Source organism: Phyllobates terribilis, unplaced genomic scaffold (assembly GCF_046119375.1).
Source record: "Phyllobates terribilis strain yellow unplaced genomic scaffold, ASM4611937v1 Scaffold_7__3_contigs__length_470593459, whole genome shotgun sequence".
NCBI classification, from domain to species: Eukaryota; Metazoa; Chordata; class Amphibia; order Anura; family Dendrobatidae; genus Phyllobates; species Phyllobates terribilis.
In genome coordinates this window covers 238,000,480-238,018,174 of record NW_027362767.1, presented here as the reverse complement: position 1 = coordinate 238,018,174, position 17,695 = coordinate 238,000,480, and the positions used below count along the sequence as shown (strand labels likewise).

Sequence of the window (17,695 nt, the reverse complement as noted above, 5' to 3'; positions counted from 1 at the left end):
GCCCCATTGGGACCACCCTAATGCAGCCCCATTGGGACCACCCTAATGCAGCCCCATTGGGACCACCCTAATGCAGCCCCATTGGAACCACCCTAATGCAGCCACTTGATGACAGCTGTATTACGGCTTCTGCACCTTGACCCCGGCAGTTTAATGTGAGCTGGTCTTACATCACCATAGCGTTCGGACCACCCAAATTATGGGGCATTCCCGTCTAGAGGCCGTAATGCAGCTGCTATAATGAGGCCATATTATGGTGGTCTTAATTGTCATTCCGAGTCAGTGGGAGGGCCGCATGGAGGAGTAGTGCTATAGTATGTGTCTGAGTTTTGCCCCTGAGGGTGCAGAGGGAAGCAGACGCCCCGTCTTGTTCCTCGTCCTTGGCTGCAGAACGCTCGGTCTGCCCGGGCTTGTCGTTCATCAAGTCAATCGGTGTGAATGACAGCCAGCTTCATGCCGCTCCACACTATTCCACATATCATCCTGCTACAGTAAAAGCAGGTGCTGACCTCATCGCCCAGGTGTGCTGTGTTTTCCCTGCGGGATTCATAGTCAGCAGGCGTCACCCAGACGCAGACTTCCCAAAAAAAAAACCTAAGACTGCGAGGCCAAAAAAAGTCATAGAGTTCAATCAGCCTCAATAATTAACTTACCGATTGCCAATTTCTGGTATTAAGGCCGTGTTCACACAGGCGCATATCATGGTCCATTTGTGGACCGCAATGCTCGGACTGACGTCAGGGGTCCTGATCCAAATTTACAGCCTCGTGTCAGTCCGGGATGGACAGTGAAATAAGCCCATGGCCTAACATACATATATTAATAACTTCAGATGTTAAAGGGGTTAAAAAATGGATTCTTTCTTAAAAAAAAAAAACAGTGTCACACATGTTCATTGGCTTTGCAGCTCATTGAAGTAAATGTGCCTGAGCTGCAATACCTCACACAGCCTGTGGTCAGGTGTGGTGCTGTTTTTTTTTGTTTTGTTTTGTTTTTAAGAAGCAGCCATGTTTTTCCATACTTGGACAACCCCTTTAAGAGACGTTTAAAGGTAAATAGTATTTCATTACAACTCCTATAAAGCTCAACAGATTTTGCTAGGTTTCACAAACTCAGGTCCAGGACTTCTGTAAACAAGGGGTTACATACATAAAACTGTCTAAAAAATGAATTGTCTTTGTTGCTAAATCACAATTTTTCTTTTTAGACAGTTTCATACTTGTGCCCCAATATGTCTTCTTATTTCTTAAGAAATACCCATGAATGCTTACCCCATCCTTGATGCAGAAGTGCTGGCGGCATGCCATTAATACTGCCCTGTGGCACTTTCCTTGGCTGAGCAGTAGGAGAGCCGGTGACAGATCCCCAGTTGTCACCCTTCGTTGGGGGAAAGCAATACTGAGAAACAACTGGGGAAAATTTAGGGTTAAAATATCTGTTAAAGGGAACCTGTCACTTGCCATAAATATGTAATATTTTTACTTGGTGTAAATGCCGCTGTTCTCCTGAATTCAGCGATGCTTTTCTTTTTTTCCTGCGCCTCTCCGTTCCTGAGATATGGACCTTTTCTTCCTTGTATATAAATCTAGACTTTGATCTAAGTGGGTGTGGTTCTCAGCTCTTCTCTATGGGAGTCTTCATGAGAACCACACCCAGTTCGCTACAAAATATTTCCATACAGGGAAGATGGGGTTGTATCTCAGGAACGGAGAGGGACAGAAACTAAAGAAAGACTGCGCTGGATTCAGGAGATCAGCGGCTTTTACATCAGGGGAAAAAAAATACATACTTATAGCAAGTGACAGCACCTCCTTTTAGGTGTTGTGAGGCCCTGCCCACAATACATGGGCTTTAATGAGGGAGATATATAACTTACTGTTATATTTAAACTATGCCAGGTGCCGCGATCGTCAAGTAGCTCTTTCAGTCCTGACTCCCAGCAGCATTTCCTGCTTAGTACACGCACAACCAGTGCATTGTGTGAAGGGGATTGGCTGACAGTTCATTTCAACAGCCAAACCAGCCCCCTTTTCTTTCTTGAAATTACCACTGTTTTCTGTCTTTACACTGGCTGTGACAAAGAAGGGGGCTGCTGACTATTTCAATAACTAAGTCAGCCCCCTTTTCTCTCTAAACTGGCTATTTGACGCATTTTTTTGCCGCATCGCCTATCGTTTAGCTTAGTTTGCACAAATTTTGGCACAAGTTGTCTCACTTTAAACCATGCCCCTTTTTGCTAAGTTACACCCACTTATTCACATATTACAGTTCTTGGAGGCAAATTGAGTAAGATTTCAGGCTCACTTACCTTAGCACTCCCTCCCCCATCGCTTTTCTATGTCTCTTCCTGGAGTGATTGCAAAGCTTCCCATGTCCATGGGGTATGCAATCACTTACTGATCGCTGGTGGACTGACTGCACAGATCCTCAAAAAAAAGCAGAAGCAGCACTGTTGTTGATTTAATTGAAGGGGCTGTGTTGCAGATCCCTACATATAGAAATCATGGTCTCCATGGCAAAAGATTAAGCTGAGCCCACCCCATGTACCCCCCCCACCACCACCAGCTGCCATGAAAACAACCCATTGGGTTCCGGTGATACTCTTGGGAGGTCCAATGACAGTTACAAAGGACTCTTCCTCCTGTCTAATCACTTAGATGCTGCGTTCACTATTCAGCACGGCATCTAAGGGGTTAAACTGCTGAGATCAGAGCTGTGTAAAACAGCCGGCACCTGTCAGATATGGAGCTCCATACATCTCCTCCAGACTTCTGCTATACATATAATGCGGATGTTGGGGGGAGTAGATGGACGCCAGGCATGGGTTGGGGGCTGTTTAGCACCAGCCCCCCTACAGGAGTTGTGTGGTCTGTCTCCATAACAGGTGACTGGGAGAGTATTAGAAGATGTCTCCTGGGTCATAGCCCCTGACGTACGCCGTAATAATACTACATAGGAATAATGTATCCTGATAATTAGCTACTGCTAGTATAAAGCACTGACATAAAATACAGTCAAACGTTCTTTACCGCAGACGCTACATAATTTATTTTAAAAATAGAATTAAAAAAAAACAACAAAACACTGCCACAGATGGCACTAATACCGCGATTATATGACACTGGCATGATAACTGGCACTTTATAAACCAGTTGTAGATTCTATGAAGAGTGTTCCTATTACTGAGACCGATCCTATGTCTGCGCACTACTCTCAGTACGTCGCCTTGTGCATGCTTGTGCCCTATGTCTCCTTATTACATACTCTGCATATATGCAATAGGTGGTAACAGAAGAAAAGTCAGTGCCTCTCTTGTACCGCAGTCTATACCTGGTATGGCAGCTCAGCCATATTTAACCAAACGCAATACCAAACATGGCCTTTACGCAAGAGTGGAGCTGTTTCTGGCAAATCTTTTCTAATCTCACAAGACATCTTAAATCAAACTGAAGAACTAATTTGGTCATTACACTTAGGTTGTTGCAAATCAAGACTTCAAGGTCTAACCCCCAAAATAAAAAAAAATCAGTCCAGGTTAGTAGGAGGCTCCGATCCCCCACAGTGGAGATCCAGAAGATCACTAGTATCCTTAGTATGTGAGATTTTAGGAGATCCACCCTTACCTATTCTCCTGAACACTTGGGTGTGCGCATTATATAAGAACCTAACCAGACCCTAAACAGCCTTCAAGGGTAAAAGAACACAAGAAAACCACAGTTATTTTTCTGGTTCACTGTGTCATGAAGAAAATCCCCATCGATCATCTGATCGTTGCTATTCCAGCTCCTAGAACCTCCCGCGGAATCTGTGACAAGTCATGTACTTTCTGTGCAGCGGCCACTGCAGGAAAAAAAGTGGTATTACACGTTGACCATTTAAATTAATTGCCTGACTATACAAAACAAGAACTACATGGGTTCTCCTTTTTTGCAAATCAGCGCTCAATGTGCCCGCTTGCTTCCATGTCAGATGTCTGAGCTGGAGCTTCTCATCCTTGATATCGCTGAATAAATCCATATTTCTTATGCATTGTATAAGTTGGGATTTAAAGTGTTATTCTGACCTCCAAGTTGAAAAAGCTAAAACACAAGTGAAGATGTAAAAGGCCACCAAGACCAAGAGTTGGGGCATCTGACCATGGTAGGCCATGATCATGCATGGTCAGGTCAGGTACTCTCTGCAGCAAAGTCTCCCCATGTCTCTTGTCCATCAGGGTCTTTTCTGTTCAATGTCTTCTCCATTTATTGACTCAAACATTTGCAGCATCACAAAGCAATCCAAACTGCGTTCTCTATAGAAAACGTGCCACGTTTGCCCGCTGGACCAGTGCCCCTGTGCTCTCAGTTGCATGTGTAGGCTTGCGTCCTTTCACTGCATGTATTACATGTCACGTGGCAGCACCAGTGAAATTTGCAGTGGCACTGCCACGTGTGGATATACTGAAAGGTCTTATATCCCCGACCACAGCATAGGAGCTCACAGCTGTCGGACAGAGAGGATGTGCGGTTACACAGACGTCCGTGCGTTCCCATACTTCCCGTGGTGTTGTTCCTCTCGCAGAAGTTAGGGGCGCTGTCTATATACACCAGGTCCGTCTCCGCCGGCTTGTTGTAACTTTGAGGATTTTTAAGCTTGAGAAATGTTGGGAGTTGTTGACGTCGTCCCCTCATGGGTTCAACCATTACTGCTTCCTTGTACCTGTCCTTCAGCATGAAGCCCACCTCTCTGAAATGAGGCAAAGTCACCCAGCAGGTTTTCACCGTACAGGAGCCGGAGACGCCATGACACTTACACTCCAAGCGGACGTTCTTCTCTAAGAGCTAGAGGTGAGGAACATAAGAAGAAAGAAGAAATTAACACTGGGACTGAGGTCCTCTTTAAACGGGATGTGTTATCAGAAAACGACCCATTGTTCAAATCAGGCTTTTTTGTTAAATTAGTTTTTGGTAAAAAAAATTATATCACAATCTTTAAAAAAAATAAATTAGAAATCTTGCAATTCTCACACTGGCCACTGGGGATTTTTTTTAAAACTCTAACTTCCTGCAGTTTCCAGAAACAACACATGTACATTAGCCCCAATGATGAGACTATCTTTTGTACTGAAGCATGTAATGTGCATGTGCAAAGGTCATTGTGAAAGGAGGCCAATTGTGATTGGTGGATCCTGAGTTATCAGCTGTGTATAGAGGCGCTACCTGTCACTGTAATCCTGCCTTTGCTGACAATGAAACTGCTGTAAACAGGAAGTATGAGTCTATTGTAAAAATTGCAAGACTACTATTTTTTTTTTAAAGAAAGATCATGATATTAATATACATTGTTGTGGGAAAGGTTTCAGTAAAACTTGCATTTTATTGATTGAAATCCCTGGTATTTGTATGCATCGGAGTCCAATGGGCGGGCTATTCTGTGAGTGACAGTTATCTCTACATGCACAGTCATACAGATGACTGTCAATCACTAAATAGTCCTGCCCACTTGACTCATACATACAAACACCAATGAATAAATATAAGTTTTACTCATTCTTTTCCCACAAACCTATATATCATTCTGCTCAGCTTCTCCTTCTTTATACCGAGCTGTCCACAGATCAGACTGCATGTACACTTTCACAGTTCCCTTTAAAGGGGTACACTGATAATCACAAGATGTCCGGCAGCTGGGAACCCCAGTGATCAGCTCTAATCAGTAGGGGAAGCAGGTGGAAAGTGGTCAGTTTCCCTGTAGCACCCACAGAGGAGAAATGAAGTATTACACAGGTCCCATTGAAATCAACTTCCTCCTGGATGTGTTTGGGTCCTCCAGAACCAGGGAAACTATTTGTAGCCCCTCTCTGCTCCAATTACTAGAAAATGAAGTATCTAAACTCCTTCTAAGGCCACGGCCCCACTATCAGTATTTGGTCAGTATTTTTTCTCAGGAGTGGGAGCCAAAACCAGGAGTGGGTGATAGATACAGAATTGGTGACTTGTTTCTATTATACCTTTTTTCTGATTGTTTCTCACCTGGTTTTGGCTCCCCCTCCTGAGAAAACATACTGACCGAATACTGACCAAATACTGATAGTGGGGCCGTGGTGGCCTGAAGGGAAAATCTGGTATAAAGACATTTCTATGTAATTTTCTATTGTGAAATCTTTCACACTTCTAATCATTTTGTTTAGCAATTACCATATAAAAAAAGTCGCTTCTCGGTTTTCAAGATCTCCGCTTCTTTTCAAAATCTATAAAATGTTGTGGATTTAATCTGTAAATGTAAAATCTAGCAATTTTTATAATAAACTTCTCAACTTTGAAACTGCAACTCCAAGAACGAAAAGTGATGGAATTCTAAAAATCACAGAATGGATAGACAATAGAAAAAAATGGAAATAACATTTTCCTATAATTAACATTTCTATTGATCCTGTGATTTCCAGAATTCCACAACTTTTCATTCTTGGTGCTTTGCAATGTCAATGTTGAAGAGTGTACGTTATATCTTTTATAGATCCGGTGGAGTTTTTTTTTGTATGTGTTTCCCATCATTTTTTTCCCCATGTTAGGACTACTCCAAAAATGTTACTTTCCTGGGATTGTTGATATCTTCTGAGTTTTTCCTCTCTGCTTGCTGTAGTGTCCCTGCCGCAGATTGGTGTCATAAACCACATCGTAACTGGTATTCCAACACTACATATACTATTAGAGGGCACAATGAAGAGCAAAGGATAAAGTCTGGCTCTCCAGCAGTTGCATCACTACAAGTGCCAGCATGCCCTGTCTGCTGCAGAGAGTTGTAGTTTTGCAACAACTAAAGAACCACTTGTTGGAGACCACTAGTGTGGATGGTCCTGAGGTCATGCCGGGAGTGGAATATTGGTACATTTACATTATCCATAGATGACTAGGAGCGAAAGTCATGTCTCCAAGCCTTGGCCACATCTCCTGAGGACCCGGTGCATAAGTCAGCGGGTCCATAGAGCACAGTAAGTTTGCAGAGGTCATGTGTTTGAAAAACCACCCATCTCTTATTAAGAACCTGGTGGTCATGAAGAACCCCAACGGCCGCCAAGCTGGTGTCCACCACCAAAAGGGCATCCAAGAAACATGGAGACAGGGCATGAGGAGGCCAGAGCCAATGCAGCAGATCATGGAAAAGTACCAAATATTTGCCCATTTCAGGTCCATAAAAGAATAGAAATTCTTCAAACAATTCTTCCAATACCTTTCTCCCCACCAGATTATTGTGCAGGTTCATGAGGGTACGGGCATTGCGCTTAACCTCCCTGGCATCCAGAAACTCTTTGGACAAGCGTATTCCATGTTTTACATCGGCAGAGCACCCTCCCCATCTCCATCCTTTATCATGGTCTTGGTTTCCGTGTTTATCCCGGTCACAACCGCAATAGGACAGATTGCCATGACTGCAGGCGTTGGTGATGGCATGGGCAATACCGGCAGAAAGGATGGCATAGTAAAAGGCTGTTTCCCGGCTGCCTGTCAAGGGGGGAAAAAAAAAAATCAAGATTTTTTTTTTGTTATATTTGTACATTTATATGCTATTTTTTTCTATAATTTACCATCTATAAAACATGTTGGGGTTAATAGTGGTCACACAGTAGTTATCACTGCTGCATTGCATCACTGGGGTCCTGCGTTCAAATCCCACCAAGGACAACATCTGCATGGCGTTTGTATGTTTCCCTGTATTTTTTGGGGTTTCATCCTCATTATTATCTTGAAGGCAATTTGATTCGAGATAGATCCTAGACGAGAAAATTCTTTTTTTTTTTTTACATGTCGGTGCAGGTAGGTTCTCTAATCAAGATAACACTTATCAGTGATCATAGCTGTCATCAAGATTCATTTTATTAATGGCAGCATTCTTGTTATCGCCTTAAGACGTTATTGACGAAAGCCTAAACTTAATGTAATTAATCTAAAGAATACATTAATGACTAAGTCAACCATGTTACTGTAGAGGGAATTGTTTGCAATGAGCATTGGATGTTGTTTTAAGGATAGGGTATAAGGGGTAACGTTTCTCCTTGTGGAGAGTGACAAGCCAAGCCTGGCATGTCAGAGTGACGAGACTTATAAGCCAGGATAGGGTGTAGAATCCTATCCATAGACTAGAGAGTAACACGGCACCATTAGGGCAGGCGCATATCACCGTGTATTCTCTCATCCGAGAGAATCGGGTTAATTATGTAAATCACACTCTGATCAGAGTGTGAGAATAGCGTGATCCAATTCTGTTGGATAAAGAGAAGATGGAGAAAAAAATGTCTCCATCTTCTCCATTGTGTCAGTCCGTGGAAATCGGACTGCACTGAGATGTCATCTGAGTGCAGTCCAATAGTTTCCACTGACTCATTGACTTGCATGGCTGAGTGCAATCCGAATATCAGATCAAACTCGGGCATGCAGCGATTTTTTTTTTTTCACGGTCCGAGGAATAAATCTGACTTGTGCACGGCCCCATAGAATAACATTGGTGTGAGCGCAATCTGATGCTTTGTCAGATCGCACTCGGATCGAAAATACGGGCATGTGCATGAGCCCTTAGGCTAAGTTCACACGAGAGTATAAAATAAATCATTGGAGTTTTATCCAGAAAACTCAGCTGATTTTTTTCTCGCTGGTCATCCATGTGCAATCTGCTTTTGTACAGTAAAAGTTATTAAAAATTTACAAGTCTAAATACAGATTCCTATATTAAAGAGCTGCAATGTATTCATAATTAATCCGATGCTATATAATGCCTCCTATAGCATCCGATTTTTTTTTTTGCACACATGGGCTTGAATGGGCGAGTCTCATTCGGCCATTCGACACACAGATGATATTAGCGCTTGCTGCAATTTTTTTCACAAGCGGATTGAATAACATTGGTCCTAGTGACAGCATTAAGACCAAAAATACACAAGTGTGAACTTGGCCTTATGCAAAAATTGGAATAAAATGTCCACATTTACCTTGTTTGTTAGCAGTGCATACTTTTCCTGTAGTGGTATGTTCACACAGGTCAGATTTTACATGGATTCAAGCACAGATTCTGCACCTAAATCCGCATCCCATGTGTGTCAATGTTTTTTTTTTTTTGCAACCTTGTTCACGTGCATTGCAAATTTTTTCGGTAGATTTTTAGTGCTGCTGCAGAAAGAAATACACCACAAAAAAAGTACACATTTCCCAATGGATTTTATAAGGAAAACCAAGGATTGGCTGATTGAATGACAACAAGGCTCCTCATCATGTGGAGCAAACTGCAAATCCGGGGGGCATCTGGATCAGCAGCTCAGCCTTGGATTTCTGCAGCGGACAACACATATCCGATTTTTTTTTTTTTAGCAGTTGTGTGAACGCAGCCAAAAGGTCTGCAGTAATTTCCATACAAAAGATTAATCACCTTTTTACAGGATAGGTGAATAAATATATGATCCCTCTGGGGTCTGACTGTAGGCCCCTAATGCAACAAATTGGGGTCCCAAAGTCTCATGTGTGAATGGAGCGATTGGTGATAAATGTATGACCCCAAGAACGAGGAATTCCAAGTTGTGGGAATGAGACCACCGCTCTATTCACTTCTATGGGACTGAGCGCAGCTACAAAAGTAAATGCTTTTTACACATAGGGGGTCCGTCTTTTTTTGGGGTTTGCAGGAGTCCGGCGATCATACATTCATCACCTAATCACACGTATTCAGAAGCACTATAGCAATGCCAGTGATAACATTCACATTCACATACCATTGTGTCCACCGTACAGAATTACCCAAATAATGATACAAAAGATAACACAACATCTGCAAAGAAATATCTATCTAATGCAAACGCTGTAACATTGCATTCACCGGAGATTTACTGCCGGGAGACAAAGGAATTTGGAAACGCATTTCGTGATTGTCTTGTTACATCTGGACGCAGGAAGATAATAAAACATAACGTGATGCAGAATATTTTCATTTACATGTATACGATTCAGCGAGTATTTATACTATAGAGTGAGTTACGATAGCAGGACGGGATTGTGTACATTACTCATTGTTATATATGTCCTCGCAACGCTGCGATACGGGGGGTAAGTATCGGATGATGGAACGGGACCTTTCTATAAATAAATTGCTTTATGAGTTTATATTTGCCCAAAGATGTACTGAGGGGCCCCAATAGTAATGCGTGTGCCAACCTCCCCCCCCCCCCTCCAACAATCATGGTCCATTTCGGCTAGAAACTGAAAATTGCATTCTACTAAAGCTAAAGGAAATTGCAATGCAATTAGCATGATTAATAATAATTATCCCATATCCATAGGATAGGAGAAAGCTTTTGATATTGAGATCGCCTACTGATCCCAATAACAGAGATCAAGCATGCCACCCCCCCCTGCTCCATTCATTCTTCAGGAGGTTGCTGGGGAGTACTGCACTTGGATTTTTTTGGAAGTGTCAAAGAGAATGAATGTAGCAGAGGCGCTGTAACTGCACTCCATTCAGATGGGGCTCTGCAGACCCCCACTGTAAGGGCGCAATCAAATGGCCATATAACATGGACAACGATGGCATTGCAGTGCTCGGACTGGCCGGTGGCTCTCCTTACCCGAGCGTGACAGCAGGTATGTCACGGGTGTGTCAGAGGTGACAGACAGTCGCCCAGCAGTTGGTTGCAGGAGATCTCTACCTTTGGCATTACAGACAACTTCTTAGAGGCTGGGTGTCTCTAGGACCCAGCAGCTACCTCCCTCTGGCTAATTAGCCCCCTGGCCTGGGTGTATATATACCTGGTATGTCTGAGAGGGAGGTGCCGGCGATATTCATTACTACTTGTGAGGCTTTAGCAAGAGCAGTACTTTGCCCTCTCTGGAGCTTGAGGACTTGTGCGCATTTGTCTGGAGTCATCTACAGCTAAGCAATTCCCCCTGTTTGTCCTCCCTTGTTGTCTTTAGTGTTCAGTGGAGATTGACTAGTGCTCATCTCCTCCCATCCCTAGCCTTAGCCATATGCCAGGGAAAGTCAGGGCGAAGCACGCGTGCGGCGATTGGTGAAGAGCCAATACAGGGACGGTAGTTGAGACAGGGTGACACTAGACCAGACTAGGAGGTCTCCACTCCCCTCTTCCCCTAGAGTCTGGGCTCCATTTCCCTCTTCCCTCTGTGTTGCACTAAGTCTTTCCTACACCCTGCGTGACAGCAGCTGTCATATTTTGGTGAGAAGAGCCGCCAGCCAGTCCGAGCATTGCGATGCCATCGTTGTCCGTGTTATATGGTCATATAACTGCGCCCTAAGGGTAATTCTGGATCCCATAGACCAGACCCACAGAAATCTGTAATTTATCTCCTGTCCATTAGATATAACTTTTAGTCTTGGGAAAAAAAAAAACCCTTAAGGTGTCAATATACATTAGACTTAAGGTGGTTGCACCCACCATACTTAGAGGTAAGAGGATTGGGCATACTAAATTCCAAGATGCCCAATCCTTTCGTTTTTAAGAAGAGATAACCTACAACTAGAGGTGTTTGACAGCATCTTACTCCCTGCTTCCCATTCAGAACACATGCACACTTGGCTGTAGTGAGCATGCATGGTACAGGCAGGTCGGAAGCCACCTACCATGAGAATATGGCCAATTTTAGTCGTATAGCAGTGCTGTTGTGTTATGTCCCAGAGAGAAATTTCGCCATTTTCAGGCACCCAGGCTCACATGCAACAGTGACCCCTGAAACCCCCATAATAACAAACCTGAATATACCACTTCTTAAAAACAAAGGCACCAGATCCTTGCTGGCAGATCCTGCTGTTACAATACCCCTTTATCTTCAGGTTGTACTCCTTGTTAGCTAGTTTTCCCAGAAACACACAAACTAAGAAACAGCAGACAGAAAAGGGCATGTTAAGAAATTAAGGTGCCGACAAAAATTGGGTAAATGTCAGCCAGGTGGGCTCGCCATACCGTCTAGTGCACAAATGTCAAACTCCGGCCCGTGGGCCAAATCGAGCCCGCAGCGTGGATTTACTTGTCCCTCGACACCAGAACCACCACCCCTATGTGAGACACATTATTCTGTTTCTATATGGAGGACTATGTGAGACACATTATACTGCATGGAGGACTATGTGGGGCCAATATTCTGTATGGAGGACTATGTGGGGCCCATTATACTGTATGGAGGACTATGTGGGGCCCATTATACTGTATGGAGGATTATGTGAGACACATTATACTGCATGGAGGACTATGTGGGGCCAATATTCTGTATGGAGGACTATGTGGGGCCCATTATTCTGTACAGAGGACTATGTGGGCCATTATACTATATGGGGGACTATGTGGGGCAATTATACCGTATGGAGGACTATGTGGGGCCTATTATATTGTATGGAGGACTATGTGGGCCATTATACTATATGGGGGACTGTGTGGGGCAATTATACTGTATGGAGGACTATGTGGGGCCATTATACTGTATGGAGGACTATGTGGGGCCCATTATACTGTATGGAGGACTATGTGAGACACATTATACTGCATGGAGGACTATGTGGGGCCAATATTCTGTATGGAGGACTATGTGGGGCCCATTATTCTGTACAGAGGACTATGTGGGGCCTATTATATTGTATGGAGGACTATGTTGGCCATTATACTATATGGGGGACTGTGTGGGGCAATTATACTGTATGGAGGACTATGTGGGCCATTATACTATATGGGAGACTGTGTGGGGCAATTCTACTGTATGGCGGACTATGTGGGGCCCATTATACTGTATGGCGGACTATGTGGGCCATTATACTGTATGGGAGACTGTGTGGGGCAATTATACTATATGGAGGACTATGTAGGGCCCATTATTCTGTATGGAGGACTATGTGGGGCCCATTGTTCTGTATGGAGGACTATGTGGGGCCCATTGTTCTGTATGGAGGACTATGTGGGGCCCATTGTTCTGTATGGAGGACTATGTGGGGCCCATTATACTGTATGGAGGACTATGTGGGGCCCATTATACGGTATGGAGGACTATGTGGGGCCCATTATACGGTATGGAGGACTATATGGGGCCCATTATACGGTATGGAGGACTATGTGGGGCCCATTATACGGTATGGAGGACTATATGGGGCCCATTATACGGTATGGAGGACTATGTGGGGCCCATTATACGGTATGGAGGACTATGTGGGACCCATTATATGGTATGGAGGACTATGTGGGGCCCATTAAACGGCATGGAGGACTATGTGGGGCCCATTATACGGTATGGCGGACTATGTGGGGCCCATTATACGGTATGGCGGACTATGTGGGGCCCATTATACTTTATGGAGGACTATGTGGGGCCCATTATACCGTATGGAAGACTATGTGGGGCCTATTATACTATATGGAGGACTGTGTGGGGCCCATTATACTGTATGGAGGACTATGTGGGGCCCATTATACTGTATGGAGGACTATGTGGGCCATTATACTATATGGGAGACTGTGTGGGGCAATTCTACTGTATGGAGGACTATGTGGGGCCCATTATTCTGTATGGAGGACTATGTGGGGCCCATTGTTCTGTATGGAGGACTATGTGGGGCCCATTGTTCTGTATGGAGGACTATGTGGGGCCCATTGTTCTGTATGGAGGACTAAGTGGGGACCATTGTTCTGTATGGAGGACTATGTGGGGCCCATTGTTCTGTATGGAGGACTATGTGGGGCCCATTGTTCTGTATGGAGGACTATGTGGGGCCCATCATACGGTATGGAGGACTATGTGGGGCCCATTATACGGTATGGAGGACTATGTGGGGCCCATTATACGGTATGGAGGACTATGTGGGGCCCATTATACGGTATGGAGGACTAAGTGGGGCCCATTATACGGTATGGCGGACTATGTGGGGCCCATTATACGGTATGGCGGACTATGTGGGGCCCATTATACGGTATGGCGGACTATGTGGGGCCCATTATACTGTATGGAGGACTATGTGGGGCCCATTATACTGTATGGAGGACTGTGTGGGGCCCATTATACTGTATGGGAGACTGTGTGGGGCCCATTATACTGTATGGGAGACTGTGTGGGGCAATTATACTGTATGGAGGACTGTGTGGGGCCCATTATACTGTATGGAGGACTATGTGGGGCCCATTATACTGTATGGAGGATTATGTGGGGCCCATTATACTATATGGAGGACTATGTGGGGCCCATTATACGGTATGGAGGACTATGTGGGGCCCATTATACGGTATGGAGGACTATGTGGGGCCCATTATACGTTATGGAGGACTATGTGGGGCCCATTATACTGTACGGGAGACTGTGTGGGGCAATTATACTGTATGGAGGACTATGTGGGGCCCATTATACTGTATGGAGGACTATGTGGGGCCCATTATACTGTAAGGAGGACTATGTGGAGCCCATTATACTGTATGGAGGATTATGTGGGGCCCATTATACTGTATGGAGGATTATGTGGGGCCCATTATACTGTATGGAGGACTATGTGGGGCCCATTATACTGTATGGAGGACTATGTGGGGCCCATTATACTGTATGGAGGACTATAATGGCCTATAATGGTCACGGCCGCGACCAATCAGCAGAGCGGTGTTTAACTTTAGAGCCAAGATCACTGATTGGTCTCGTGCGGAGAGCGCGACCAATCAGCGAATCGTATTGGTGAGGAGCGGGGAGCGGAATCGTATTAGTGAGGAACGGGGAGTGCCGCTGCCTGTGCGGATACTTCCACTCCGAGAAGCCGGGAGATGAGCGACTGCTCGCAGCAGAAGTATCCCGACCCGCAGCGCCGCTCCCCGGTCCTCCCTTCACACCCTAGCCGCTGATGTCCCCACAGTATCCGCATAGTGTTACAAAGGTCCGGACGTTTGTGTGAAAAATCGCTGATTGGTCGCTGGCGCTGCCCGTGACCAATCACCGATTTGGGCGCCAAATTTAAATATCGGCCGCGACCAATCACCGGTATTGGCTCCACATTTAAACACCGCTGTGCTGATTGGTCGCGGCCGATATTTGAATTTGGTGTCCAAATCGGTGATTGGTCGCGGGCAGCGCCAGCGACCAATCAGCGATTTTTAACACAAATGTCCGGACCTTTGTAACACCATGTGGATACTGTGGGGACATCAGCGGCTAGGGTGTGAAGGGAGGACCGGGGAGAGGCGCTGCGAGTCCGGATACTTCTGCTGCGAGCAGTCGCTCATCTCCCGGCTTCTCGGAGTGGAAGTAGCCGCATAGGTAGCGGCGCTCCCCGGTCCTCACAAATACGATTCCGCTCCCCGCTCACCAATACGATTCGCTGATTGGTCGCGCTCTCCGCACGCGACCAATCAGTGATCTTGGCGCTAAAGTTAAACACCGCTGTGCTGATTGGTCGCCGACGCTGTGCGCGACCAATCACCGATTTGGGCGGCACATTTAAATAGCGTCCGCGACCAATCAGTACAGCGGTGTTTAAATGTGGAGCCAAGATCGGTGATTGGTCGCGGCCGATATTTAAATTTGGCGCCGAAATCGGTGATTGGTCGCGGGCAGGACTATGTGGGGCCCACTGTACTGTATGAAGGACTATGTGGGGCCCACTGTACTGTATGAAGGACTATGTGGGGCCCACTGTACTGTATGGAGGACTACATGGGGCCCACTGTACTGTATGGAGGACTATGTGGGGCCCACTGTACTGTATGGAGGACTATGTGGGGCCCACTGTACTGTATGGAGGACTATGTGGGGCCCACTGTACTGTATGGAGGACTATGTGGGGCCCACTGTACTGTATGGAGGAATATGTGGGGCCCACTGTACTGTATGGAGGACTATGTGGGGCCCACTGTACTGTATGGAGGACTATCTGGGGCCCACTGTACTGTATGGAGGACTATGTGGGGCCCATTATTCTGTATACTTTGTCCAAGTTTTTCATTTTGACCCTTGTGTGTTTGAGTTTGACATCCCTGGTCTAGTGTGTTTGGAAGTTACCCGATTCTCCACCGATGGAAGATATTGGGGTAAATGTAATCAATCATTTTGGATTTTAACCAATTCTTCGTTCCCGAGGAATAACATACCGTCAGAAAATTATGGCAGAATCCTGTCTCCCTCCTTTTGATATAACAAGCAGGCTTGTTCGAGATAATCATCCATGTTTATGGGGGAACAGGTAAGATTAGCTGTTAGCCAAAGATCTCAAATGTTTGGCCACTTCAATGCAGTGGAAGGCCATCTGTTGCCTTTTGGCTTTGGAATTCCAGAAGCTAGAAAGCCGTACATTGTCTGCCCCTTGTATAGGACTCATGTCAGGCTTCTATATTAAAAATTCCCATTCATGAGATATGTCAGGCACCTCACACGTACCTACTTTTAGCTCCGGTCCAAAGAGACTTGGTTCCGCCAAAGAGCTACAATTCCATCGGCTGTGCTGAAACTGATAGCGGCATTCTTCTGTTCCTAAGCGTGCCCCCGTCCCGATGGCTACCATTGCATCTGGACGGGCTTCACAGATGCTTCTCTGTCTTGGTGAAAGACCTGGCATTTTCCGGCAGATAATACTGGCCCCAAGAGCTAGGACAGAAGACACACCTCTGACAAAGAGAAGACAAGGAATGATATAACCTTCAGAGGACAGTAATGGCGGCATGTTCAGTGTACATAAAAAGCATAAAATAATCCAAAAGATCATTTGAAATGAATAAAATGAACTTGATCATTTACATAGACCGGCAATTTTGGAATATATAAATGGATGCACAGTTTTATATAGAGGAAATTGGGGCACGCACATAGTGAGGAGAGTCCTGCACCTGCTCCTTTCAATACCATGAAAAGACCCTCTTATCATTGCAATGTGGCTAGTTTCCGGGGCATTGAGACAGTACAACTTCATTAATATTGATTCAGTAGAGAACTGAGAGGCATTCATAAATTGTAGCACATGGCCATAGATTACTTCTGTTGGTGCACACCATGGTAAATGCACAGCCTGTGGTAAGTATAGATTGGCTAAACAATTCGGGAAAATGGGCAATGTCCCGATAGCAGAGGGGCCCAACAAGCAGAGCCATGATAGCAGTCATAGATGTGAAGTCACCTGGAGGCACACCGAGGGTCACATGACTTCATATAGATTGATATTGGATATACAGTCCGTCACACCATACAGCTGTATATACCACGGACATAAAAGAAACCAAAGCCTAGCAAAACTGGATCATTCTGCGCTTAAAGGGGTTGGGTTGTCCCTTGTAAACTTATAGTGTACCATTGGATTGCAAAGATCAGCGGGCTCATGCTGTCTACAGTGATTGTCTGCAGTGTGATGAGCACTGTACACATGATGCCACTGCTGCAGCCGATCAACAAAGATTGAAGCAGCAGCAGAGAGACGGTGGTGGACCCACAGAGGGAGAGGAACAGTTCTGTCTGTTATTTTAGACCTCTGCAACCCTATGGTACAATAATATTCTAAAGCAAAGAACTGCTTTAAGATCGTGTGCTGCCATGTCTGCTGCTACAACACACGCTGCACTATTCTATATCCTATTCTGTTTCATCAGTGTGCAATATCTGATTTTCAGCCATATTTTGTTTTGTCTGTCATTTTACATAGTAACATAGTAACATAGTTTTTAAGGTTGAAGAAAGACTAAGTCCATCTAGATCAACCCATAGCCTAACATGTTGATCCAGAG

The 17,695-nt window shown here is 45.0% G+C and overlaps 1 protein-coding gene across 2 annotated transcripts in view; it reads right to left on the bottom strand.

Moving 5' to 3' along the window:
• Positions 1 to 3,021: 3,021 nt before the first annotated feature.
• The window catches only part of LOC141154262 (protein Wnt-7a-like), a 28,782-nt gene continuing 14,108 nt past the window's right edge, over positions 3,022 to 17,695 (bottom strand). For both annotated transcript variants that reach the window (XM_073639897.1, XM_073639898.1), the window contains exons 3-5: positions 16,362 to 16,588; positions 7,210 to 7,481; positions 3,022 to 4,820 (exon numbers count right to left, since the gene is read on the bottom strand). In XM_073639897.1, the coding sequence (XP_073495998.1) occupies positions 4,341 to 4,820; positions 7,210 to 7,481; positions 16,362 to 16,588 (979 nt within the window). In that variant the 3' untranslated portion in view covers positions 3,022 to 4,340. The remainder of the gene's footprint in view (positions 4,821 to 7,209; positions 7,482 to 16,361; positions 16,589 to 17,695) is intronic.